At 51.9% G+C, this 27,395-nt stretch overlaps 1 protein-coding gene across 2 annotated transcripts in view; it reads right to left on the bottom strand.

Moving 5' to 3' along the window:
- TET3 (tet methylcytosine dioxygenase 3) overlaps positions 1-17,655 on the bottom strand; it is a 100,500-nt gene extending 82,845 nt beyond the window's left edge. The window contains exons 1-3 of one of the 2 annotated variants that reach the window (XM_030310882.1): positions 17,605-17,655; positions 14,815-15,547; positions 750-806 (exon numbers count right to left, since the gene is read on the bottom strand). In XM_030310882.1, the coding sequence (XP_030166742.1) occupies positions 750-806; positions 14,815-15,117 (360 nt within the window). In that variant the 5' untranslated portion in view covers positions 15,118-15,547; positions 17,605-17,655. Of the gene's footprint in view, positions 1-749; positions 807-14,814; positions 15,548-16,389; positions 16,480-17,604 lie in introns of those variants that run through there. The other variant, XM_030310881.1, reaches the window with a different exon arrangement.
- Between the last annotated feature and the right edge of the window lie 9,740 nt (positions 17,656-27,395).

Genomic DNA, 27,395 nt, shown 5'->3' with positions numbered 1-27,395 from the left:
AGATTCTGCCCTGCCCCAAATACCCGAGTCCTGGCCCTCAGGCGATCACATGGAGAAGCTCAATGCCCCCTTCTCTGCTTCCCACGCACCTGGTAACATTCCCTTCCCAGTCCCCCAGACACCAATCTGCACAGAGTAACAGCCGCCCGCCGGATTCCCAGTCATGATATTGCATCAGCCCCCACCCTACCCAAAATATCCTCACCCCCACCACCTCCTCTCATCTCCAGCCATCTCCATGGTGACAGCAGCATGACTAATGACACCCTATCAGCTTCAGACACAGAAGCACAATCCCCCCTCCCCCTGAGCCCCCCCCCCCCCCCGGGATTTCTGCAGGTTGGATGCTAACCAACCCAGCAGCGCCAGGGACATTCTCGAGAGATTTCCAGAGGCCAGGGTGGGGAGTGGGTTGCATGTCTTAAAAAAAAAAAAAAAAAAAAAAAAACAGTTCAACAAACCCAATCCCAACTGCACCCAAACCATCCAGCTGAGAAAGCAAAAAGAATCCAAACAAAACCCACACAGGCCTGAGAATTCATTGGTCGCCCACACCCCCGCCACCCCTCCCCCTCAGCTGCTGCTACACACACAGTGGGAGATTAAGGGATCACCAGAGGAGACCCTTTATTTTTATCCAATCCAGTCAAACACTTCACCCCCACCCCACACACACACACACACACACACACACACACACACACACACGCACGCGTGCGCGCGCGCGCGCACGCACACACACAAGGTACCTTGACAGCAGCCCCTTGTCCCCACGGCCCGGCTCCTTCACCAGCCTTTATTTCCACCTGCAAAAGAAGCCAGAGAGACTGATGAGCCCGGCTGACACCAGCAAAGAAGCAAAGTCCTTCTGCTGCACACCCCCAGCACCACTGCAGGGGAAGGAGGAGAATGGGAGGGAGGGGGCCTCGGAAAGAAAGGATAGCCGGGACCATCTTCCTGCCTCCAGCTGCCGCCCAGACTCTCGGTGGATCTGCTCATTCGCCTTCCTGTGTTTTTGTTTTCATTTCTCCTCTTTCCACCCTCCAGAGATCCAGGAGGGCACTGCCCCTCCTCCTGCGTCCTGTCTGGCCTCGTCCCTCCCCGCCCTGCCCGCTCTACCTCGGCCGGCCTCCTCTGGTGCATCGGCCGGCGGGCCTCCCATTATCCCCGCCGGAGCACACGGAGGGAGGCACTGCAGAGGAGGCGGCGGCCAGCTGCCGGCTTGGCTCCCCTCCCCGCCGCCGGCGAGCCTTGTGTGGAGGGGGCGGCGCGCTCGCCAGCCAATCCCCGTGGCCCGCCGGGCGGGGGCAGGGCCGCCGGGGGCTGGACCTGCCCAGCCGGGAGGCGGGGGCGCCGCCAAGGGTGCCGCGGAGCTGCGCTGGCTGCTGCCCAGGCCTGCCGCCGCCGCTCCCAGGCCTGCCGGGGATCCCGGGGCACCCCACTTCCTCCCGAGTAGGGGACCCTGAAGGTAATACCCAGGGCGTCTCCTGCATCTCCGGGGTCAGAGATAACAGACTGCGCCTGAGGTCGAGCTGGGCGGACTGGTGGGATTCCCCCTCCAGCCACTCTCTAAGCCCAGGAACACTAGCACACTGCCTCATCCCGGCGGCAGCCAGGCCGGTGCCAGGTGCTAGGAGAAGAGAGCCGGAGGAGTGACAGCCTCTGCAATATTCCAAGAAGAAGAAGAAAGCCTTGGCACTATGAACCTTTACCCCATTTTTGCAGATGAGGAAACAAGGCAAGGCAAGTAAAGGAACTTACCCAAGGTGACAATAGCTAGAACACAGCAGGGTTGGGACTCCAAGCCAGGTTCATCTGGCTCTAAAGACCAGACTCTTAACCCTTAAAAACATCCTGCTCCTCCCTCCCTCTAGCGCCCACCTCAGAAAATAGACTTCTTGAAGCCCACCCACACTGCCTGTGGCTCAGACTCATGGAGTCAGCCTTGCCCTCCCCATACACACCAACACCCACAGCTCACCCTAGATCACTCATCCCTCATGCCTGAACATACCCCACCCCATCCAGACAGCCTCCTCCACCACTACCACCAGTAGGATGTTTCCTCCTCTCTCAGAAAGGTCATGGATGAAGGTGGCCCTCCAGGCCCCAGAGCCTCCCCAGACCTCAGGACTTTCTATCCCCAGAAAAGGCTGAGGAGGGGAGGTGACCCAGACCCAAAAAACTCTGGCCTCCAGTTCCTGAACTCTGAGCCTTTGAAGCCTACAACACCCTGGAGACTAAAAGGGCAGCAGGAGAACAGAATGGGGAGAGCAAAGTCTTACAAACCACTCCTGGATTTAATTTCCTGGGTATCCCTGAGCACACCCTGCTTCACCCTATCTCCTCCCTGTAGCTGAACACCCCAAAGTTTCCACCTCCTGGGAAGGGGACTGCCACAGACTCTGGTGCTCACACATCTGGTTCGGTTCCCAGCTCCATCACGACCTAGCTGCAGCACCTTGGTGGTGTTACTTTACCTGTCTTAGCCTCACTTTGCTCTTCTGTAAAATGGAACTACAAACAGTAGCTAACTCATGCGCAGCCAAGAGGATTCTATGAAGAAATGCAGCTGCTACTTCTTGAGAATCTTACAGATGAAGAAGCTGAGGTCACAGAGGAGAAGTGACTGGTAGGACTAGTTAGGATCTGTGAAAGCCCCTGTTTCAGTGATGTGTTCTGCTATCCGCTCCACCATAGATGCCCAACTGCTGCACCCTCCACGGGGCCCCAAGGAGATACTCAGAATGGGATGAGCTGCCTTGGGAGAGACAGCAAAGCTGGCCTCTGGTGAGGAGACTCCATGAGGCACTGCACTGGGGCCTCACCCCTGGGGATAAAGGGCAGCCCTCATGGGCTCCTCCCCAGGGCAGGTAACAAGGTAAAGGCAAGGAGCAGTGTCCTGAGCCATGGCTCAAGATGGAAAACGGCTTCTGCACCCCCTAGCTCTTACCTTGGCCAAGCCAAGTGAAGTTCTTCCTTTATTCTGGTCCCCAGAACCCCTGGCCCGCCCACCCACACCACACACAGTCTGCTGCTGGATAAGAGTGACTAACACTGCTTGGACAGTAACAATTAATACTGTTGCTGCTGCGGCTGCCACAGTTTATCAAGCCCCTGCTACGTCCCAGGCCCTGTGCCAATTACGCTGTAGGAGCATCTCATTGGACTTATTCCACACACAACCTCGTCTTTCACGGAGAAGCAGACTTAGAGATGTTAAGTTACTTGCCCATCCACACACAGCTGGTGGGCAGTGAGCTAGAATTCCAATCTATGCTTTTCTCATTCCAGTTCTTTAATCCCTCTCTCTGCCAATCCTGGGGAAACGCAAAAAGGGATAGGGTCATTTGAACCTAACCACTTCCCTTCAAACTATGGGTCTGAGAATAGTAATGTTTTTCATGCCTCAGAGACTTCTTGAAGCTGCTCCTTGACTCAGTTCCCCTCCCCTTCTCCACACCCCCCTCCCCGGCCTGGTGCAAGGCTTCATCCAACTGTCACCTCCCTCTGAGGCTTTCCCAGTTCATCTAGCTTCTGTGAGTATGCCCCATTCCTCCAAGGGCCTCACAGCGCAGTGCACAGCCTTTCCTCCAGCACCAGTCACAACCAAGTGCAGTTATTTATTTACACGGCGGTCTTCCCCACGTGGGCGGGGGCCCTGTCTTCCCCACTTTACTAGGCTCTGCACAGAGCTGGAATGTGCTGAGCTGACTTTCTAGGCAAGGAGGGAGGAGAGACAGGGGGTTGGGCACTGAAATGGAGACGCCACTCTCCTGGTTGACCTTCCCTTTGAGGTCCCCAAGGATCAGAGGGACACCTGCTCTCATGGGAGGGCAGGACCTGCTAGAACTAAACTACAGCTGAGTCTCAGCCAGCACATATCTTCCTCACCAGCCTGCAAGAGCCATTTGGGCTGCTTGACCCCCACTCCCACCCCACTGCTAACTCAGTCCTACCCCACCCACAGGTCCTGGCCCACCCCCCAGCAGCCTGCAGATACTCTAGAATAGCCCAGGGTCCCAGAGGCAGTCCACCTGCTCCCATCCCATCTCTGTCCCACACTGGAATGCCAGGGGTCTAGGAGTCACAAAGGTGCATGCTCCCAGCAGAGACGCGCGCCATACCCCCACAATACAATCAACTATCTCCCATCTCTATTGGCCTTTCTACATTTTGGTCTTCTCAGGAACTAACCCAGAGGTACTTGGGACCCCTGGGGACTAAGGGTTCCTCCCCACTTTCTATCATGACCCCAGTCCCACTATACTCCCAGCAAGAGGAATGGGGCTACAGCCCTCCCCACTGGGGAGAGGCAGATGGATTCACTCTCTCAGAACACACAAATTACCCAATACTGAGAACCTCAGGAACATGGATACCCACAGGCCGGAAACCACACTGATATACAAAGACTAGGGAATGGGGACACATCCAGACATAGATTCAGGAGCCTGTACAGGAACGTCAAACAAACATCAACCTCATTGTAGGGCCCCATACTTGGAACATGATGTATCATCTCTTACTTAATCCTCAAAACAAACCAGGGAAACAGGAGTTATTCATGCCCATTCTAAAGATAAGAAAAATCAGTTTACAGGATGGCCAAGCACCTTGCCTAAGGTCACACAGTGAGAGAATGACTGAGCAGGGCTCTTGCCACCCCTTAACTTGCAGTGATACAGTTGGGGCTGCTCTGTGTAGTTCTATGATTTTCATATCAACTTACCTCTTCTAGAGTTGGCAGGAGGTAGACAGACTTCTCTGGCATAGCTGTGTCCTGAATGAGGTCATTCCCCACAAAGCTTTCCTTTAAAGCTCAGTTCAAGACCCACTTCCTCCAGGAAGCCTTCTAGGGTTACCCCAGTCCTCTGCCAGCTGACAGCACTTCTAATGTTTCTCATTTGACACTTGCTACCGATATTTGTCCCTCTGGGTGTCCTGCCTCCTCAACCAGAATGGTTGGAGTCGTGACTTCCCCAAGCCCCTGAGGGGTTTTGCGCACACTGAAGGCACCTGGAGTCAACTGTGGGGGAGTCACACCCTCGTTTCCTTCCCTCTCCATCACACAAAGGATCCTGCCAAAGAAACCCAATACCCCCTCCACCTTCAGGGCCTATGTTTGAAGTCCCCGGTGTCCACGCATCAATTTCCACCCAAGTAATTGCAGCCCATCACACACATCATCCCCTATATTTGAAACTCTTTGCGGTTGTCATGGGAACTGCCTTTGCCTTCATTCACTGATCAGGCCTCACAATTAGCTTTGGCAGCGGAAGTCTGTGTCAACAGCAATCACAAGGAAGAGGAGGAGGAGATGGAGTGTGCAGTGTGCGGAGGAGAAGGAGAGGAGGAGAAAAGGTGCTTCTGGAGATGCAGCGGAAACAAACTGAACCCATGCACCCAGCAATGTCCGAGGGAATACTATCAGAACCAGCCAACAACCCCACCACAAGTTTCCATACTAACAAACAGAATGCACCTGCCCCCTCCCCCACCCCAGCTAACAGGTAGCAGCTGTAGCTCTGCCCACACCCTGCCCGCCCTCCTAGATGCTTGTGAGAAAGTCTTGCAGTCTACGAGCCGCATCTGCGTTTCCCCACCCCAAATACAACAGCCTTGGGCCACCAAATGTTCCAGGATCCAGGCAAACAACATGGACCTTAAGAGGTGGTTGAGAGGTGGGACAGGAATGCTGAGTGGCTTAGAAACCTGTGGACAGCGCCCGTGGAGACTTCCAAGAGGAATTAACACAAAGCGCGTCTTACCTTTCACCCGGAGGACCTGGGAACACCCTCAGGTGGCCCGTTGCTGTCTGTCCGCAGCCTTCCACACCCTGCCACCAGCCATGAGCATTCAAGAAGCATCTCTACACACCTCAAGCTCAGGGACAATGCTCCCTTCCTCCTGGAAGCCCCCTTGTCCTTCACATATCGCTACACTGAAACTCAGAATCTGTCCCTTCCCCTCCCCACTGAGCCCAAAGGTAAGTAAGGCTCATCTCTGCCTTGGAGGCGTCCCTCTCTTAAAGCCCTGACACACCGTACTGTAATTATTTGTTTCCATGCTTGTCTCCCTCCCCAGACTGTGAGCTCATTAAGGACGGAGTAAGCGCTGCCTCCTCTTTACCCGCAGCTGAGGCTCCAAGCGCGCGCGTGCCTTGCGCACAGCCAGTCCCAGGCAATTCTCTGAATCAGGCTGGGAAGGCAACTCGCAGGTCTACAAGTCAAAGCAGAGGACGTCCTGCCCATCCCCCCACCACTGAAAACTGTGGCCGATGCCAGAGAGAGGAATTGTCCTCCCCCTCGCACTGGAGACGCTGTGAGGCCCGGGACCAAGGAAACATTCTGGGAAGGTGCCTCTCCTCCTTGTCCTAGCACTTAGCTCTTCCCAACACCCCACTCCTTACTGGGGCATGAATCCTTACCCTTGAAGAGCAGAGCAATCAATAAAAAGAGAAAAGTTAAGAGCAAGCCGCTCAGGGTCCTTCCCGCACGAATGGCTCAGAAGTGGAACAGAATCTAGTCCAGCGCCTCAGTATTCGTTTTTGACCCGGCACCTCCACACCCTTCCTGAGGCTTCCTCTGGCAGTAATGAGGAGGGGTGGGGGCCTATGGGGCACAGTGCAGTCTGGCACATACCCCCAAATGACTCTGCCCACTAGAATTTCCCTTCCATGTAGAAAATCCAGAATTGCTGCCCGACCAGCAGTGATAGGTACACTACTCTGTCCACGGACTCCCTGACAGGTGTGGGGAGGTAGGGCATACTGCACTTGGCTCTTGTACAGGTCAGAGCCAGCAGTGCAGGAAGATCTTGTGCAACCTGAAGCAAGCAGGCAACCCCCAGACCTGGGGTCACCAAAAGGCCAGCCAGTCACCCTACAATGAGCTGCCTGCCCGCTTTCTTTTCTCCCTCCCTCAAAGACCAATAAAAACTTAGGTTATCAGATTTCTTATGCAAATGACAGGAGACAAGGCCACAGAGGGGTGTGTCCACTCCAGGTGTGCCAGCAGCCTCCGCCCTGCACGGCCACACTCAGGTAGAGGCCCACACAGCAGCCCTGAACGCCTCTCCCTGGAACAGCCAGCTGAGCTGCAGCACAGCTCAAGGAAGATGAAGGGGTGCCTTTCCTTGCTAACACCTCTCTTCCTGAGCATCTGCCCTCAACCCACAAGGGAGCTGCAAAGAAGTGATGGGAAGGAGGGCGTGGAAGTAGTGACAACTCCTGAGACCCCTGATGTGGCCTTCCAACTCGCCTGGTCCCCACACTGCCTTCTCCAGAATGACAGGCTCAACACTGAGAGGAGACAACAGGCTCAGGGCTAGATGTAAACATGGACAAGGTCCACCAAGGCCGCTGGTCAAGACTGTGGGCGTTAGAGACCACTTCTCCCTAGGGAGCTTCAGAGACAGCCTTTGATGGGGGAGCCCCACCACATTTCTATTGTTATTCTTTCCCCGTGGCAGGTAAATAAAACATGGCCCATGCCCTCAAGGAGAAGCAATGAGCTTCAGCGTGTGTTAGAACCCAGGAAAAGCACTATTCATTTCCACACCCTTCACCACCTACCTTAGGGTGGGGACAGGGATCCCAACCCAAAATATCCTTCTGAGAGCAGACAACAGAAACCACGATTTCCCCAACCCAGATACAGATTTCAGTGAGGGCTCAGAGATCACAGGGAAACTCCATGTTCAATAGAACTTCTCATAATAATGGAAATATATCTTGTGCTGTCCCATACCCAAGACACTAGCCACTGAAAAGTAGCTAGTGCAACTGAGTTACTGAATTTAATGTTATTTCATTTTAATTAAAATTAAAATTTAAACAGCCACACATGGCTAGTGAATACTATACTGGACAGCTCAGGTAGGGCATATTTCTTAAATTTGGGGAGGCCATGAATACTACTGAGAATCTGCACAAAATCACTGACCCTCTCCCCTGAAGAAACACACCCCTCTACAGTCACATACCAATTGGCAGAAAGTTTCAGAAAGTTCACACTCTATTCCAACCTAGGTCTGCGATTAGGTCTGCGATTGTCTAGATCTTGACCAAAAACTTTTACGGCCTAAGAGAGGTGTTTCTTCTGCAATGTAGTTGTCTGAGGAATACAAAAACAGACCTGATGTTATACTCTACGGTCTTAGCAAGAGACACCAAACATAGAAGTCCCACCTGATACAGAAAGTCCTCATAAAATCCCTGCCAGTCAATACCCAGCCTCTACCCAGACATGTACAGGTACAGGTACAGGAAATGCACTCCTCTCTCAGGCCTGGCTCTCCACTTCTGGAATAGCTGTAAATGTCACATGATTCTTTTGTCTTTTATCTCTTTTTTTTTTGTTTCAAGTAAGTTCTATGCCCAAAGTAGGGCTTGAACTCATGACCCCGTGATCAAGAGTCATATGTTCCAACGACTGAGCCAGCAAGGCGCCCCTAGACGATTCTTTTTTTTCTAACATAGGTTCAATCTCCCTGCTTATAACTTCCACGCACTTCCAAAAGTTCTGCACACCCCTCTACACATAGAAATTGACTCCCTCTTTCACATAAGACTTACCTTAGCATTCCTCATTTCCAAGCGGCAGAGCCATTTCCTTCAGTCATCCTGCATGTGGCCACTCTGACAGATCGAGATAGGCTGTCAACATCTCTTTTAGAGTTTCAGCTCTTCTTACTTGCTAGGAAACCAGGGTTCCTTGCTTGTGCATTTTCTCTTTTTAAACAAGCACAATACCCTAGATTTACCCTAATTACATTCCGTCAAGTTTGGTTGGAGCCCATTGCTCTAGACTGCCCCAATCTCCTTAACCCCTCGTTCTACCATTCAACTTAATACCTGCACTGCCACCATCAGCACGCCACCCCACCCACCTATCTATCTGACACACCTACTACTCCCTACCTACATCTTCTGAAGACGGTACACATGCTTTCTCCTCCATAAGTCTCCAGACCCTCCCATAAGACCCAAGGTTCTATAAACACACATCTCCTCTTCACAACCACCACCAACTACTACTCTCTCATGGACTCCAAGATTCTGAGTCAGGCTGCTTAGCAGCAGACATCTTCTGAGAGCCCTTTCCTGACTATTCTAAACACACACACACACAAACTTAAAGGGTTTTATTGATAACTCACTAGACTACAAAATAATGGGCACCAGAAGAACAAGAATAAACCTGAAGTAAATCTCAAGAGGATCTTGTCTCCCTGGCCTGCAGGTAAAGAAATGGATTAGTCATCTTCCTTATTCTTGTTGGCAACTGGAGTTCTCTACCTGTTTATCAAGATTGACTTCTGCCCCCTTCTCCAACTCCATCCCCTTCTCCCAGTCACAGAGGCGCTGCAGATCAGCTCCTCAAACTCTCATGGACATACAAATCACGTGGGAATCTGGTAAAAGTACAGATTCTGATTCAGGAGGTCCTAGATAGGGCCCAAGACTCTGCATTTCTAACAAGCTCCCAGGCAATGTCCATGCTGCTGGTCTACTGATCAGCAAAGGAGGATGTATGGTCGTTCACATACTCTAAGACTCAGGCAAGCACTCTGCAGAAGAGCCCAGGTCGGTGCCCATAACCTCAGTCTCTCAACTGCATCAGAGAATTACCACTCTAACTAAACACCAGATACACCTGGGGTGCCCCAGCCCAACTGGGTTCACCACAGACCAGTTAAATCAGAATCCCTGGGAGTGGGACCCAGGGGATCACAATGTGGAATCCCTGATCCACGTGGTTGATAAAAAGATTCAACGGGCAGTTACCCCAGTGCCCTCTCTTCAGGATGACTTTAAATCAAAAACCGACCCTCTGATCTGTCCAAGAAGCTGCAGGAGATACCATCATTTATTTGCAGAAATCCAGATTTATTAATTTGGCTGAACTGCTTTATAGAAAGCCAAAGGGACACCCCCACCTCCCAAGGCTCATCACTTGCCTTTCTAGTCTCCCAAACCATCTTTCTAACAATCTGCTCTAGAGCTGTCCAAAATTAACGTCAAGCTTATGCGTTTATCGTTTCCAAAATCTCTTTGAAGAATTGTACTTTTTGCCTGTCTCTGATCTTTTAGTCCTCTTTCAACCATCATAACTGCATAAAAATTGGCATTCTGTGAGCATATGTGAAGGTGTTCGGCAGGGAGTGAATGGCTCAGACTCAGGTTAAGGCAGCTGGCTGGCCCTCCTTTCCTAACCACACACGCTGCGGTCTTTCCCCAGCTCACTCCTCCCAACACGACAGGGGCCCAGTGGCTGCTCTCTGTCACCAGCTATGTACCCGAAGTTGTAAGCCTACACTTCCTTCTCATTCTCGCCGGGAATATATAAAAGACGTTTATTGTCTTGAGTATTTTCCACCAGCCTCAGCACATTCTGGCCACTGTACTTCCTGACACTCCTCTTAAGGGGTCAGGCCACTCCTCAATCTGCCTTCCGTGACACACACCCCCTTTCCGCATAAGGAGCATGGTCTTCCACCATCTGCGCTCACACAACAGCAGCCCATGTAGCCACACAGATGGCTCAGTTCTCCCAGAGTCCCATCACCTTCCTCCTTGGGGCACCATTCAGGACTGTTCTGTCAGCATTTCCTTTTGAAAGAGCAATCCCATCCTTCCAGCTAACTTCCCTTTTAGTCTGTGGGCCTGGGGTTAAAAACTCTTTGCATTTGAAAGATGATTTCTGAAGTCTGTGGTAAATGCCGCTCCTTGCCCAGTCTTCACTCTGGCTTCACAAAGGGGGAAGACGGGGTTCCTTTCTCTAAAGAATTTCATCACTTCTATCTTACCAACTACTTCTCCCTTTTGCTGGTGGGAACTGGTGCCAGCCTGAAAGCATCCCTCCCACAGCCTCTGTCTTCAGGAACATTGGACTACCGACAGGAAAGGCAAGAATCGGTAGATACTCTCGTATTGTTGAGAGATCCCCTATTTTGAGGTATCTTGTCTCAAAACGGCAATAGAGAGCTGTTTCAGCCACTAAATCCACTTGGCTGAGCTAGATGGTGTTTTCACACTATATATATTCCCATCTCTCTTCATTTTTCACCCACAATGTTCTCAATCATGCTTCCAACCTTCCACACATGTTTTTCCAAACAGGGTTTGTTTGCTTTTTCCATAGTTATTCTCCTACCCTTCCTATCAGGTGCTCACCCACAAGCAATTTCTCAGTCAAGCCCAAGAAGGCCCAAGACCACAGCAGCTCCTTGCTCCTAGGTGTCTAACCTCCTTCCTCAGCAGAGAGGCTGGCAAATTCTTCCCTCCTTCTGCCTGGCTCCATGGTTCTTTTATAAGCAAGCTAGTAGATGTCTTGAGATAAACACCTAATTTGTATTATATCTTTACAATTACGACTTAGAGATGAATGCACAATCATTTATGCGTGAAGGTACCACACTGTTTCCGTTTCTTCACCCATCTCCACCCCCGCAGAGTTGAGGCTAATTCCCAGCCATCTTCCCTAGATGTTCTAGGAATGTGTTGTCACTGCCTTTTGATTACCTACTATGTGCCAGACACTATGCATATTTTAATCTCCATTAATCCTCACAACAACCCTGCAGAGAAAAGTTACCCCATCTGACAAATGAGAAACCAACACTCAAGACAGTAAGCAGCACAGGGCTTACTTTGGGGTCTGAGGCCTACTTTGTCTCCATACCCACCACGTCCTGTCTTCTAATTAGACATCTTCTTTGTGCTACAAGCCACGACTCAGGTGAAAAGAATGTGAAGTCTAACAGTCTCGGACATCGGCCTAGGATCTAAATTCTTCCTGCCACTAGAAAGGAAAATCACGGTACAGGAATAAACCACTTGAAGGTGTTTACCTCACTTTTGGTCCCAGAGAAGCAGTCACCTGGTTCTGGTGGGAGGGCCCTTCCCTGGGAACTGTTTCTAGTCTTAAAATGCTGAACTTCTTTTCTGAGTGAAGGGGCTCCACAGCACCTCCCCCTTCACACACACACACTGCAAAAAAGAGTGAGGAGCAGAGAAACCCAAGATAACGTTCCCCCTTACAGAATGACACAAAGCAGTTGTCAGACAGCTCAAAGAAGCAGGGGGAGGTGGAGACAGGCTGGAAGGAAAAGGTGTGTAGAAGAGGAAATGCCAGGGAGCAGGGATGCAAGGAGATGGACTGGTTCCCAGGAGACTCCTGGATGCTGTGTCTTGTCCCACCTGAAGAATCAGGGCCAAATTCTAAAGTCCTATACCTGAGCCGGGGAAAAAAAAAAAAAACACTCTGATGCCAGTAACATGTCTCCCCCTTTCCCAACCTCCCCAATCCTGGGACTCTCCTGTGACATGGTGACATGGCTGCTCCGATCTAATGGTTAAGGTCCCAGCAGTCCCCCTGGGGCTGGTTCTCTTGGACTCACTCAGGCAGAGCCTCTCGGGGCGTTTCTTGGCTCCGTGACTACGCCAGAGATACATTCATTAAATGCAGTGTAGCCTGGACAGTGGTTCCCCTGCTTTCGGCTTTCACGGACCAATAAAAAAAGTTGTGGATGTAGACACTAGTTACCATTTTATATTTTACCAAGTAAAGATTTAAAAAAAAAAATAGATTTACTTTCTACCAACACCTTCGAATTGTAAAAGATAGTGCATTTTGAGCATCAATTAGAAAGGCCCTATCCTTAAAACAAGTCAAAAATAGTTTTAAGAAAAAAGGTCACTTCATTGTCCCCTTCCCACGGTTTCTCTAGAAACCAGAGAACTTTGTTGCGGGCCAGCGCTGGTCTATACACCAGTGTGTAGTCCTTCTGTCTTGGGACACCACGGGCCACCAGCCACAGACCCTGGTGGCTGAGATGGGCAGCCATCACCGATGAGCTCTACATGGATACAGATCTCTCAGTAGGGCTGTGTCTAAGCCTCAGCCAACCCAGATCCCTGTATCTTAACCATGATCACCAAGCAGCCCAGGTCAGCAGCTTATGCAGGAGGATGACAGGACACTGGCCTCACTCCCTGCCCCTTTCACTCAGATGTGTGCATCAGTGCCATATGAGAAGCTTAAACACAGTTCACCATGTCCTCTACTTCCAGGAACACCCAGTTCAGAAAGTTCAGCCCCCCTACTCCTCAGGTTTGATCACAGGAGGAGTGGAGTGAAACAAAGAGGGTGGCAAGATGGGATGGATGCCTCAAGGAAGCAAGCAGAGGAACCAAGCTTTAAAAGTAGACCGAACAACTCTTCCTTACTCCAAAACACTAGATCTCATGCCCAGGAGTGAAGTCTACCCCTGCTCTTCCCCTGCTCCCTTTCAGAAGTGACCCACAGGGCCCTGGGCCAGCAGGATGCCAACTCCCCACAACACCAGCAACATACAGGGACCGGACACTGCTTCCCAGCTGGGGGGGTGGGTGAGGGGGAGCTGCACATGTGATCCAGATGTCTGCTTTCATCAGAGACCAGGGAAACAGAGCACAGAGTCTGTGGTCCTGGGCCGCTATATGCAGCTTCCACAGGAATGGACAAGAGAAAGTGAAAAGGGGCAGAAGACATCCCAGCAACACCCACTTCCCTGCCCCCAACACTTGGAGCTCTCTTCCCAGCCACGGGACCACAGCCCCACCAAGCTCACGGCACAGCTGGGCGCTCAGCGGACAGGGAAATCCCGAGCGCCAGCCGCCAGCCCATCGAAGCCACAGGTGCCCTAGCCCTCAGAAGCGCGGCGGCTCTCAGCCCAGCTGGAAAGGGCTTCAAAGGCCATCAAGCACAACCCCTCCATTTCCCAGGGGAGAAGACAACCCCGGAGAGGGGGCCTGAGTTGTCCGAGCCCTTGGACAAATCAGTGGCGGAGCACAGGAGCCCCACAGACAGCGCAGGCCTCCGGCTCTGTCCAGCGCCAGTTCCGCTGCCTGGAGCGACCTCAAGCCGCTACACCGCTCTCCCGAGCTGCTCAACTTCGCTCGGCCCTACTTCTGCCAACTCTGCGCTATGGAGGCTGCCACCAACCTCGTGCTGGCAGCCAGCCACCAGAATAGAAGGGAACGATGGCCAGTGCAGGGTCACTACCTCTCCGCTTCCCCCTTTCATTTCGTCCCCACTCCTCCTTTCCTCCCTCCATCCCCCTATTCCAAATGAAGGCAGTACTCTTCCCTGGGCTGGACAGTGTCTCAAAAGCACATCATTCATTCATTCATTCATTCAATTAGTATCTGAGTGCCGACTACACATCAAGGAACTGAGCCAGGTCCTGAGAACACAGAGATAAAGAAAAGTCTTGGACCCCAAGAAGTCCTCAGTCCAGTAGGGAAACCCAAATCATGGGTTGTCATTAAATCTCCAGTTCCAATAGGCTCTCCTGCTTTCTGAGAAAAACGGTGGTACTCGAGAAAAGGTTTAGGAAAAACAAAACATCCCATTCATCAGGGCAGCACAAAAGCACCCTGTCACTCCAAATCTTTCTTTCCAAATCCACCCCTTACCTGACACCATCACTCCCATGCCACCCAAGCATTGGTGTGACCTTGAAATACATCTGAGGCTTCAAGTAGGACACACACAGACACACACACACACACACAACTTCTAGAAATAAGGCTGGGTATGTCCTCCGTCAAATGCAAACATCAGAGAGGAGCGTGCTAGCTGGAGACCCCCGCTCCGTGGTTACTCTCTTACAAACTGTCAGCAAGACAGCTCCCACACATGGCCCCAGTGAAAGTTAGACCAAAAGGATCAGAATGGCAGACTGGGCTTAACCGTCTTCAGCAAGACCCTGTGAGGACAGCACCCTCACGGCAAGGGCAGGGTAGCCAAACAAGGGCCAGCTTACCTCCTTGAGAAGCCCCACTTTTTTCTTCAGCACCTCACACTTGCGCAGTTTGCAGATCTGGTGCGTGCGGCGGTTGGTGCAGCTGGTGCAAGCCCCGCAGTTTTCCAGCCGCCGGCACGGCTCACAAGTACCACACCGTTTTCTTTTCTTTCGCCCATCTCCACCCCCTCGGAGTTGGGGTTCACTCCCGGCCATGGGGAGCCCAGGTCCCTGGAAACCCCCTACCATCACCTGGCCCTGAGGGAAGTCATAAAGACCTGGCAGGTCCGGTTGGACTGCCAGGGGCACCTGAAACTGGCTCATGACGCTGCCAGAGGTAGGGGCATAGGTGCCAGAGTAAAGCCACGGTCCAGCTTCTTGCCTGCCTGCAAAGGCCACCACCAGGTCCTTCTTTCCTAAAACAGTCAAGAGTGTACGCGAGTGAAGGCAAGTAGCTCCAGACTCCAGGATGGGCGCCTCTTCTCAACCCCTCTTCACCTCCTCTGCAGCAGTCTGATAGGGCTCAGCTGGGGGCCACTCTCCCAACTGCTGGGGCCCAGGATCTGGGGCAGGACACCAGCAGCGGTCCCCAGAGAAGGGATCATCTTGACTGGGTGGGTTCTTCACCCTCACCCACCCTGGACCCAGGCATGAGGTGAGCAGGTGAGTGTGTGGTGGGGGCTGGGCAGGGTGAGGAGTTTCTCCTCCTGGTATTTGTCCTCTGGGGTCAGGATGATGGAGAAGGCAGCGCTGCCTAAAAGAGAGACAGAAAGAGGAAGCGCATCACTTGAGGCTCAGGGACAACTTTCACATGTTACCTCTTCCTGCTTCTGGAAGGAGAGAAAATGGGGGAAGAGAAAGGGCTTGCTCAAATGAAGTCCTGCCCAGAACCTCTGGCAGGGCGCACCAGCACCCGCTCCCTGCCTGGGGGAGGAGGCCTAGCGCCTGATGGGGTGCTGAGGGAACCTGCTCAACGAATTTAAAGGGATGGTCAAGGTGAGATGTCTAATAAAGTTGTCCTCTGCCCCACCCCCACGGGCTTGGGAGAGTTTCACCAAAATTCCCACACACACCCCTCACTGGAGGTCGCTAGGGCCTCCCCAAGGGAGCAGAGCTTTCAAAATAAAGTTTGCTGAGAGCTTCAGTCGGCGGGGCTGCCCGAGCGCCCCCGGCACGGAAGCGGCCTGGACAGGGGCGCGCCCGGGGTAGCCCGCGCCGGCCGCCCCGCCGCGCCCCCCGCCCGCCGGCCAGACTGGGGAGGGCGGCCCGCTCCGACAAGGGGGCGCGGGGAGGGGGGCGCGCTCCAGCTCGGGCCGGGCCGCGCGCGCGCCGCCGCTCGGGCTCCTTTGTTCTGGGGCCTCGGCCGCTCGGCTCTGGCGGCTCCGCAGCCCCCGCCCCGCCCCGCCGCCCCCGCCCGGCTCCGCTACACTATGACCCGTAGCACCCCCGCCCCGTCCCCCGCAACAAAGTAGCGGCCCCCCCGGCCGGCCCCCGGGCCGGCCCCTCCCCCATTCCCCCACACCCCCCCCTCCGGGCAGGGCCCCCCACGCCTCCCCTCCCCCACCCCGGAGCCGGAAAGGCACCGACTGCACCGACCTGCCCGCCGCCTCCGGGGCGGAGCGCACAAAGGGGCAAAGTTTCCCGGCCCGCGCTGCCGCCGCCACCACCGTCGCGGCCGCCGCCGCCGCCTGGGGCGCCCGCCTCACGGAGCGCCTGGCCGGGCCGAGCTGGGCGCGCGGAGCCCCCCGCCCGGGCCGAGGAGGGGACGGCGCAGGAGGAAGGAAGAGGCAGCGGCGGCCGCGGCGGCAGCAGCAGCAATGAAGGCGTCCGCGGGACTCCCCGCCCCCCGCGCGCCGCGGCACGTGCTCGCCCGGGGACTCCCCCGCCCGGGAGGGCGCGCACGTGCGGCCCCGCCGAGCCCCGCCGGCCCCGCCGCCCCCTCCACCGGGCCGGGGGCTGCGTGAGGGGGGAGTTCCCGCGAAGGGGGAGGGGACGGAGCGAGCAGCCTGCAAGCGGGTGGTGGCCGGGCCCGGCTCGGCCGCCGCGCCTTTGCACCTGCAGTACCTCCCCACCCCCGCGTCGGCCCTCCCAGGACCCTGCCGCCCCCTTCAGGCTAGTGGCCCCCGCCCTCCCGCGCTTCTGCAGCCCAGGCGGGCCGCGCGGGGTGGGGCACGCGGACCTCCTAGCCTAGGCCCTCGGCCGAGCCGGCCCCGGTGTCCCCACTTCCTGCCGCTCCCTGCGGGCCCGAGAGGTCTGGGACGGCCCCGGAGCCCCCGGGGGCCCTGAGCTCCGGGCCTGACTGACCCCCCTCTCCCTGCTGCCGCTCGCTTATTCCGAGGCAGGACAATGGGGGACGTCGCGCGTTTGCGTACCGAGTCAGCCTGGCCGGCAAGGAAAGGGTACCCGGGGGCAGAGGCTGCGGGCCGGCCACGGGACACCCTCGCAGGGGTCACGGCCGAGCGCCGTACTCAGGCGGACCCCAGGGCCCTGCCATCGCGAGCCTCCCCCGCGCCGCGCTCGGCTCTTTCGCGTCGAAAACAAAGACTAATCCGATACCCCCGCCCTGCCTCCCAGAGGAGGGGGAACGGGCGCGTCGCGGAGGGTAACGGAGGAGGACAGCGTTCAGGAGGGGCTCGGTGAGCCTATGAAGGGGGCCGTGGTGCAACCAAGCCCCATTACCCGGTGCAGACACTTTGAGAAGTCACCCCGGGCTATTTTCCAGGCAGGGGACAAGGGACAAGGCACAAGAATATTTCCAAGTTGCCAAACTGCCCGTTCACTCTGCTGCTTTTTTTTTTTTTTTCCCCTCACCTGTTGTGCAGGCCAAGTTGAAATTCCAGGTTAGATTAATTCAGCTCCACCCATCTGGCCTGACTGCCAGGCTGGTGCCCGCAGCTGCCTTCCACCTACCTGGGTTGCTGGAGAGAAGGGTGGGTCTCTAACATACACACACACACACACACACACACACACACACACACACTCGCGCGCGCGGGCAAGTTCTGGCAGAAACAGCCATGGGGCGGACTGGCCTGACCAGTTTGGGCGGTGCTCACAGAGCCAGGTACCTGGCAGGCATCCCTGCCCGGCTGAAGCTAACAACTCAGCCAGAACTGGAAAAAGAGCATTCGGCCGGCTATTTAGAAGAAACAAAAAAAGTAACTGATCTCAAGTAGCGCTGTCCAGAAAGCCCTTAGGCGGTAGGAGAAGCCGGGGTTCTGCCTGGAACTTCCCTCCTCCTCCCAGGCCTTATTTTGACAGTCTGCTCCAGTGGCCAGGTTGTCAGTTGTGGGTGGGTGGGGAATATGGCTGCAATACCTACTTCCTACTCCCGTGTTACAGAGGACTAAAGAGTTTCTGTTCAGGGAAGTAAGTCTAGAACTGAGAAGAGATACTTAGTGTAATTTTCAATCAAACATGAGAACAGGTTGTGGACTTGCAATTGTCACTGTAATGAATGTTTAATGTTTTAAGTAATTTTGTTTTAATAAAATTATATATATTAAAGAAAATGTAGAAAATACAGAGAATTAGAAGACAGACATCACCAAAATACAACCATGTTTAACCATTCTCTGTAATTCTTTCTAGCCTTTTCTATTTGTAGATCGGTTTCCTTTTTTAAATTTTATAACAGTTGTATGCACACTGATTACACAATTTTCTGCCCTCTTTTCACTAACGTTATTACATGAGCATTTCCCCATTTGTTATACAATCTCCAGACAGACCGTGTGACAATTGGGTTGAAGAAGGTGGCTTAGGGACAGAGAATTCTGGGTTCCAGACCTGGCTGTGCCATTTGCTAGCAGAGTGACCTTGGACAAGGTACTCACCATTTCTGAGACAATCCAAGTAAATAAAGTACTTGGCCTAGGGCTTTCTGGACAGCACTACTTGTGATCAGTTAGTTTTTTTGTTTCTTCGTAGGGAATAATAAATGACAACTGTTATTGTTTCATCCATAGAACAACCTTGTGAACTAGGTATTATCATTAAACTCATTTTACAGATAAAGAAACAGAGATTAAGTAACTTGCCCAAGGTCACTCAGCTAGTAAATGGTAGATTCCGGGGGTGTCTGGGTGGCTCAGTTGGTTGGGCATCCGACTCTTGATTTTGTCTCACGGCTCCCCAGATCGAGCCCCGAGTTGGGACCTGCGCTGACAGCACGGAGCCTGCTTGGGATTCTCTCTCCCCTCTCTCTCTCTGCCCCTCCCTCTCTCCCTCTCTCTCTTTCTCTTAAAATAAATAAATAAACTTAAAAAAAATGGCAGACTCAGAATTTGAGCCTGGCATCTTTCTGTATTCTGAGCAATTTACTGTGCCAAATAACTCTTCACCAGCTACCTGAGAGGGTTGTTTCACAAAGTCCTCTGGCTTAGTTAACTGGATGAATGCTGGTGCCATTCACCAATACAGAGTATGGGAGGAAAGATACCTGGAGCCATCCATGTGGAGCTGAGGGGGTGAGGGCTGGGCTGGAAACACACACACGTGAACCCCATTGCTGAGTAGAGTGTAAGTGAGGCCTCAGGTGTGGAGGAGCTCATCGGTAGTGGACAGGGAAAGTGGGAGGAAAAGGCAGCCAGGACAGAGCCCCAGGGAACACCAGCTCATGAGGAAGAGCAGTTGACAGGGGATCAGCAAAAGAGACTGAGAAGGAGCAGCCAGAGAGGTGGGAGGGAAACCAGGCCCAGCCCAACACCTGCCAGTCATTTTCCGGACTGCTTCTCCCTCTGGAACCCTGCACTTGGACAGTGTCTGTTTGCTCATTCCCTGTGCCTGGGGAAACCCCTTCCCACTCCCCCCACCCCCACCCCCGGGGTTCCAGCTACTCCTTCTACCTGCCAAATTCCCACCCATCCTGCAGGTCTGGGCATAAATGCCATTTCTTCCATGAAACTTCTCCCAGCTCCTCGGATTCCAGAGCTCCACCTACTCCCCACAGAAGTTTGATGCCCCCCCCCCTTACAACAGTTATCTTATCAGCATTGTAATTGTTTGCACATTTCCCTCCCTGTTACTATGAGCTCCTGGAGGGCTGGGACCTTGTCTTTTCACCTTGGTAACCCTAGACTTAGCATTCAATCAATATGTGCTGAATGAAAAAATGAGGTCAGTAGAACCTGATCAATGACATCCCGGTGACACCGAAGACCCACAGGCTTCCAGGGTTTTTGTTTTGTTTGGTTTTTTCCAGCCTGCCGTGTTGGGTCTGCAGCCCCCTGTGCTGCCCGGGTTGTTCCTTCCTCACACAGCACGCAGGGCGGGAGAGCAGCTGGGACGGTGGCGGAGGTGCCCAGCGGGCCTCTCTCTCTCTGGCAGAAGCATTGAGCTAGAGGCAGTGGTTGGCTAACTGTGGTCCCCAGATGCAGTATCACCAACACCTGGGAACTTGTTAGAAATGCAAGCTCTGGGGCCCCACCCCAAACCTACTCTAGCAGAAACTCTGGAGGTGGGGCCGGCGCTCTGTTGTAACAAGCCCTTGGGGTGATGCACGATCAAGTTTGGGAAGCACTGGACTAGTAGAAGCGGTTGAGAAGCAAGTTCAGCGCCCAGGCGGCGGCCAGGATCAGGCCCGAGGCGCTTAGAGGAGGTAAAGCGAGAGAGGCTTCTTTTTATTAAGCAGCGTGGCGGGCCCCACCCCCAGCGACCGAAGACTGAGCCTTTTTAGGCCACTGCTCCGGTGAGGTCAGGACCTGGCTGCTGCAGCTGCCCCAAGGGTTAGAAAGGGAAATCCCGTCGCGAAGGAAACAAGCCCAGTGGACGGCCAGCACTGCGAGGTTGGCAGGGGGCGTTTCCCTTTGGGGATGGAGGTGGGGCTGGGAAATAAGGACTTCCAGCTCCACTAAGGAACTGCGGTCGATTCAGCACGAGCAGGCGGGCAACGAGCACAGGAAGTTGAGTTGGAAGTGCCCGCGTAGTTCTTCTGGAAGTCACTTGGTGGAATCAACGCTGCTTGTTGGTCGTTTGCCGAACCTGTAAATGATCGCATGTGACTAACCTCCTCTGAGATGTTTGATCCTGCTCCTTCTCTTTAGCTAATAAGCAATTTGCCCTACTTGAAGAAGCAGCTTCGTACTGCGGAACCTTTTGCAGAACTGTAAATACACAGCCACGTCCATCCACTCCTGGGCTCGGTTTTGAAGATTAAAGGAAGTTTATTTGCTTTGGGATGTGTTTCTTCTTTGGTCATGTATTGGTTAAAAATATTATCAGCTAATGTTTGCATAGAGCTTTCCCTTTTCAAAGCGCTTTCACGTACCTTATGGTTCTGTCTGCAGAGTGGCTAACACGCCAAATGCAAATGTTACTTTCCTTTTCTTTCTGTGACACAGCCTTTATTATTATTATCACCATTTTACAGATAAGGGAACTGGGACTCAGAGAGGTAATTTGTCCAAGGTCATTCACTACTAAGTGGCAGAACTGGGCCTACGATCGAGGGCCTCTGAAATTAGCCTACCGGTGCCAGGGCTGATATGGGGCAGACGCTGGCATTTTGCTCTTGGGGAAAGGGAGATGCATTACTGGATTGCTTTGGACATGCATGGGTCAGTGTGACATGTGTAGGATATCTAGACTAGGTTTTTGAGTAGCTCTGCAAATGCTTTCACGTTTTATTTCTGTGACTTCATTTTGAATTTAGGTGGAATCAAATAGACTAAATAACTCGCAAGGAGAATGCATGGATCCTCATCATGATGGGAAAGAGATGAAATAACCTGGAAATCTTCCAACTTAAGGGGGCTGGGCAGAAGGGTGGGAAACTTTGGCTCTGAGACTCAGGTTGTTGAATACCCAACAGGGATAAAGACCTCGGTGCTCCCCGACCCAGACCTTGATTTGATGGGATGTATCAGTCAGGGTCAGTTTGGCTTTGAGGTAATAACAAATAATCCCCAGGTCACAATGGTTTGACATAAAAGTTTATTCCTCGATCATGAAATGTGTCCACTGTGGGTCAAGAGGAGCTCTGTTTCCCACAGCCACCCAGGGACGCAGGCAGCTGGAGCTGGACATGCTGCCTCCTCGACCCTGAAGGCAGGAAGCGAGGACGGGGCAAATCAAGCACTAATTCTCCAAGTGTTCATCCGGAAGTAATACAAGTCACTTCTGCTCTCATTTCACGGGCCAAAGCAAGTCATGAGGGGTTGGGGAAGTGCAGTAGGTACAATGCTGCCATGTGCCTAGAAGCAGAAGCCAAAGTATTTGGTTAGCAGCACTCATCACTAACACACAGGGAATAGTGTGTGCATGTGACGGGGATGTGGGGTCTGTAAGGTAGGTGTAAATGCGATCAGTTCTGCCCATTTCATGAGGGCAGGCATGGAGGCTTCTGCCTCCTGGGGACATATACTTGAAATTCCCATTCGATTGGTTGTCATTCCTCCCACTAGAGAACTAGATTCAGAAATTTAGACCAGGGTGGAAGAAATCTGACCCGAGGGGAGCCTGGTGGAAGGGATGAGTGGCAGTGGGGCAAACTCAGTAGACATTAATTTGTAAATTGAGACAGAATCCAGCAGAGGAAAGGACTTGGGGTGTATGTGTCACCAGGGGCCTGACAGCTAAAGGAAAGTTCTGAAACAGCACAGCTTCGGCAGAAGCATTTCCTGCCTTCTTGCCATTTCACTCCCACTCATCCTTCCTGGCTAAACTCGGGTGACACTCCAGGAAGCCTTTGATGGTCTCTCGAGACTGAACCTGCCAATCACATCATTAGTAGATTTAGTAGATTTGTCCCATCTACTGTGCTGTGGACAGGGACCACATCTTGCTCAGTGCTGGCTGCGGTATGGGGGATGTATTAGAGTCCCAGCATGGAGGCAGAGAAACCAGCTGGAAGGCTGTTGCAGAAACCCAGGTGAGAAAAAAAATCATGGTGGTCTCCATTAGGGTTGTGGGCTGGGGATGCAGAGATGTATTGGAGACAGATTTAGTGACTCACGTCAACAGGATGGGGATCAATTATATGAGGGCACACAGAGGAGGTTTCTGGAAGAGCAACAGGGTGGATGGTAGCACCAAGGGGCCCAGAGGAAGAGCAGGTGGCTGAATGAAGTTAGCAAGGACATGTCCATTTGAGGCACATGTGGGACATGCCCAGAGACCCAAGAAGCAGCATATATGGGGACTTGAGGTTCAGGGGTGGGGGAAATTGGCTGGACCAAGATCTTATTATCTACCTCCTGGTTAAACTTAAACATCAAATCCTCCAACAAGGTCAGCCTTTTTAAAAGGACTTACTAAAAAACAAAAACAAACAAACAAACAAAACCATGTAGAGTTGGGGAGATGAGACCACAGAAAACATGTGCAGTATAAAAATCATGAAATTCCTGAGCTACAAATCTTAAGAATCCAGCCAGAGTGATGCAAAGGCTTCCTAAAAAGAGCTGAGCATCCCTAAAAGGCTTCTTCATCATCACCCTGTTTGTCCCATTATCTTGTTTCCATATGTTGTTCCCATTCCATCTCTGCTGGACAGGAGCCTGCTCGCTGTCCTATCTGAGACCTGAACTGGAGATCACCCCTTTCATCCTCGAGGCTCCCCCTTCCCCAAATCCTTTGTGGGTGAGGGTCAAGCCCCATTTGCGGGAACTGTGCAGTGCAAGGGGACCAATCCTCAGAGCGCCCATCATTCCACTTGGCCATTGTGCACCCCCCCCCCCCCCACACACACAATACCTTCCCTTTCCCCAAACACTGAGATGCTCCCTCCGGGTGCCTGGGCTCCATTTCCACTCCTCTAGGTTCTGGTTTGTGACTGTGGGCAAGGTGATTTCCCTCACCCAGCCTCCTTCTCATCTGTAAAAATGGGACTTACGCTAGCTCCTTTGCAGGTTCCTCTGCAGAGCATCAAATGAGCCACACTGTGGCAATGTCCTATCTCGGACCTTGTATGTAGCAGACGCTCAGATGGTCTCCTCCTTCTAAGCCATCCCATCCCCTGATTGCTCTGCCCCCTTCACAGAGAAAGGGTCTTACAATATTTTAACTATAAATAGCCATGGCAACCAAAGTTAAAATTTATACAGTAATCAATAAGGATATTATGGGGGCGCCTGGGTGGCGCAGTCGGTTAAGCGTCCGACTTCAGCCAGGTCACGATCTCGCGGTCCGTGAGTTCGAGCCCCTCGTCGGGCTCTGGGCTGATGGCTCAGAGCCCGGAGCCTGTTTCCGATTCTGTGTCTCCCTCTCTCTCTGCCCCTCCCCCGTTCATGCTCTGTCTCTCTCTGTCCCAAAAATAAATAAACGTTGAAAAAAAAAAATAAGGATATTATGTATTACCTAAGAGAATGGAGGCAATGATGTGTAGGTGCCCAGGCACCGGGCTTGGCACGGAGCAGGAGACCTTCCTCAGCCTCCCCAGCTGGAGACGACAGCTCTCCAAACACCTCCTTCCCTACATATTCAAGCAGCCCTAGGGCCTGCCACCTCCACTCTAAACTGTCCAGAACTTGTCCCCTCTCTCAGGCTTCCCGCGGCTCCCCGGCTCTCACTCCTGCTTACCTCCTTGCCCTCTCCCTGCGGTTGTCTTTCTCACAGACGTGGATCACATTGCCTTGGATTCCGACCTCCTGGGCCTGGCGGTTTCGCCAAAGCCCTGGAATTGAAAAGACCAGGCGCCTGGGCCATCCTGCAGCCAATCAGGAAAAGCTTCAGACGCTTGCCACTCAAAGTGTGATCCGTGGACCTACAGCAGCGGTGCGATGAGTTTGTCAAGAGGGCAGACTCTCAGTAGGCCCCAGAGCTGCTCATTCAGTGTCTGCAGTCTAACAAGACTTCCAGGTGATTCCTAGGCACCCTCAAAATTGAGAAGCTCTGCGTTAGAAGTCTTTGGAGATAAATGGCCAGAGGTAAAAAGGACGCAGCCGTGCCCCATGGAGCGGGAGAGGCGATCTTGGGAACACCTGCACTAACGGACTGAGTCACTCGAGGTCACTCTGGCACTGTTCCTGGGGAAGTATTCTGGATTGCCAACACTGTACTATTTATCTGCTAAGCCAGGGAGGGGGTATGAGCTGATGCCTCCCTCTTCTTGCCATTCTTTAGGGTTGTCCTAATGGAGGCATGACTAGGCCATGACCCACATCCACCTGTCATTTGGCCACTTCAAACCACAATAAAACATGAATTTGAGCATCCAACTTTTGGAAAGCAATCTAATTATTTATAGTGAAGCAAGAGTCCGTAAGACAGAAAACAGGTGTCAAGGCAGAAAGAGGCCACAAGGAACAGATTGGCCACTCAAACAAAAACGTGTAGTGGGCTAAGGACACCTGAGTGAGGCAATGATGGGCACTTACCTGGGCCTGCCTGGATCCACCAGCCCAAGAAGAACCTCACAGCTGCTAGAAAAAGGAGGAAGAGGAACCATGACGTGCAGGAAGCCTGGGAGCAGCCCACAAGGCCTGGGTGAAGAGCTTAGGTTTCTAAGTACATGCTGATTGGTACAGAAAAGTCAATGCAGTGGGTTTCTTAGAAAGTATCCCTGGGGCCCAGGGAAGAGGCTGCCCCTTGGCCATGAGAGCCTCTTTGGAGGGAGGCAGGTAAACACCTTTATGTGATCTACCAGTTGTGCGACGTCTGTGTACTGCTTCCTGTGGGCACGCCTGGGACGCAGACCCCAACATCACCACTGAAAGGAAACCTCAGGATCAGGGATGTCAGATTTAGCAAACAAAAATACAGGGCATCCAAGTTAAATTTGAAGGTCAGAGAAGCAACATAAAATTTTTTAGTGTAAGTATCTACCAGATATTACATTCCAGAGCAACCCTGCTCGGGTTTAGAGTCTGTCCCCAAGGCGTGAGACTAGGAGAGGCTTGAGTTGAAAGAAAGTCTCCACCTAGGGCCCAGGGGTACCCTCCTAAAACCTACCCTATTTCTGAAATCAGAGAGAAAGCGGACTTTGTTAATTTGTGGGTGGGGCAGTCTTTTGCGAGAGGCTATGCATACTGTTTGCTTTTAAATATTTTGACCTACTGAGGCACCTGGGTGGCTCAGTAGGTTAAACCTCCAACTACAGGTCATGATCTCGCAGTTTGCGGGTTCGACCCCCACGTCCGGCTCTGTGCCAACAGCTCAGAGCCTGGAGCCTGCTTCAGATTCTGTGTCTCCCTTTCTCTCTACCCCTCCCCTGCTTGTGCTCTGTCTCTGGCTCTCTCTCTCTCAAATAAATAAACATTAAAAAAATTTAAATGTTTTGCCCTACAAAGATGGGAACAACCAACATGTTTTTTACATTATCATGTATCCAGTGGGGTAGTTCAAAGAATGTAAACTAAAAAGTATTATAGTTTTGATAATTTCAAGTCAGGTTCCTGTAGGAGATGGACTGGTTTTCTTAGTCCAGACCAATAAAATCCTGCTTAACCAGAAAAACTGCTCCTATGTAAGCAGGCTTTTATTCATTGAGACTTGTAGAAGAAACTGTTGGTAACTATTTACCTGATCAAACAGTCTGAAGGTTTTTCTGAGCATAAAATCAATAAGCTCTTGTGTATGTCAACAACCCAAATTAAATGATAAATTTAGGGAAAACATTTACAAAACAAATGAAAGGAAAAGTGTTATATACTTAGTATGCTTCATATGTAAGAAAAAAGATAAACACCCAAAAGGCAGGGGAAGGCAAAGGACACGAACATTCACAAAAGAAGAAATACAAATGACCAATAAAGATATAAAAAGTCCAGCCTCATTAATAATCATAGCAAACTGACGGATCACAGAATGAAAATACTTAATTTTGCAAAGACTGTAACAATTCTCTTTCCCAATTCTCTTTACACCGAGGGGACCAGCAATTCATGTGCCCTTTTGGGAAGCAATTCAGCAATGTTTATCAACAAACTTCATAAGGTTTATACCCTCCAGCTCATTAATTTCACTTCTAAGAAAGTGGTGCACAGAAATGTAGGTACAAGGATCTTCATAGAAGACTTACTTATAACGACAGAAAACTAGAAACAATCTAAGTGTCCTATATTAAAGATTGATTGATTTATAGGAGGTGAGCCCATTAAATTATTATGCAGCCATTATAATGATTTTACTAATTTTATTTTATTTTCTTAAGTGTTTATTTAGTCCAATGTTAATCACTATTAATGTTGGGGACAGTATATTTAAAAATCTTGTCTGCTTTCACATTAAAATAGTGTTTTTGAAAACTATTTGGCAACATTGGAAACTATTTACCATATGAAATCAAAAGAAAATATTAGTATATATTACCAAAATTTGTAAGTAGATATATACAAAGATTAGAGGAGAATACATCAAAATATTAACAATGGATCTCTTGGCGATTTTTTTCTTCGTCCTACCTTTCTTCTAAAATTTCTACAAATAAGTATTATTCCTATACTTGAGAAATAGAACATTATTATTGAAAAAAGACAACTGGAAAGCAGGTCCTTGAGAAAGAAGGAAGCAGATCCGGATTACTAACAGAATGATTTCAGTTTTGCCCATTGCAGCCACCTGGAGAACTCCAGGAATACTGGTGCCCAGGCCCCACACCCAGAGATTCTCCTTGAATGGACCTGGGTGGGGACTCCAAGCCTCATGTCCTTGGCAACATCTAG

This window comes from Lynx canadensis, chromosome A3 (genome assembly GCF_007474595.2).
Source record: "Lynx canadensis isolate LIC74 chromosome A3, mLynCan4.pri.v2, whole genome shotgun sequence".
Taxonomy (NCBI): Eukaryota; Metazoa; Chordata; class Mammalia; order Carnivora; family Felidae; genus Lynx; species Lynx canadensis.
The sequence above is the reverse complement of the archived record's forward strand: the minus strand, read 5'-3'. Positions and strand labels throughout refer to the sequence as shown.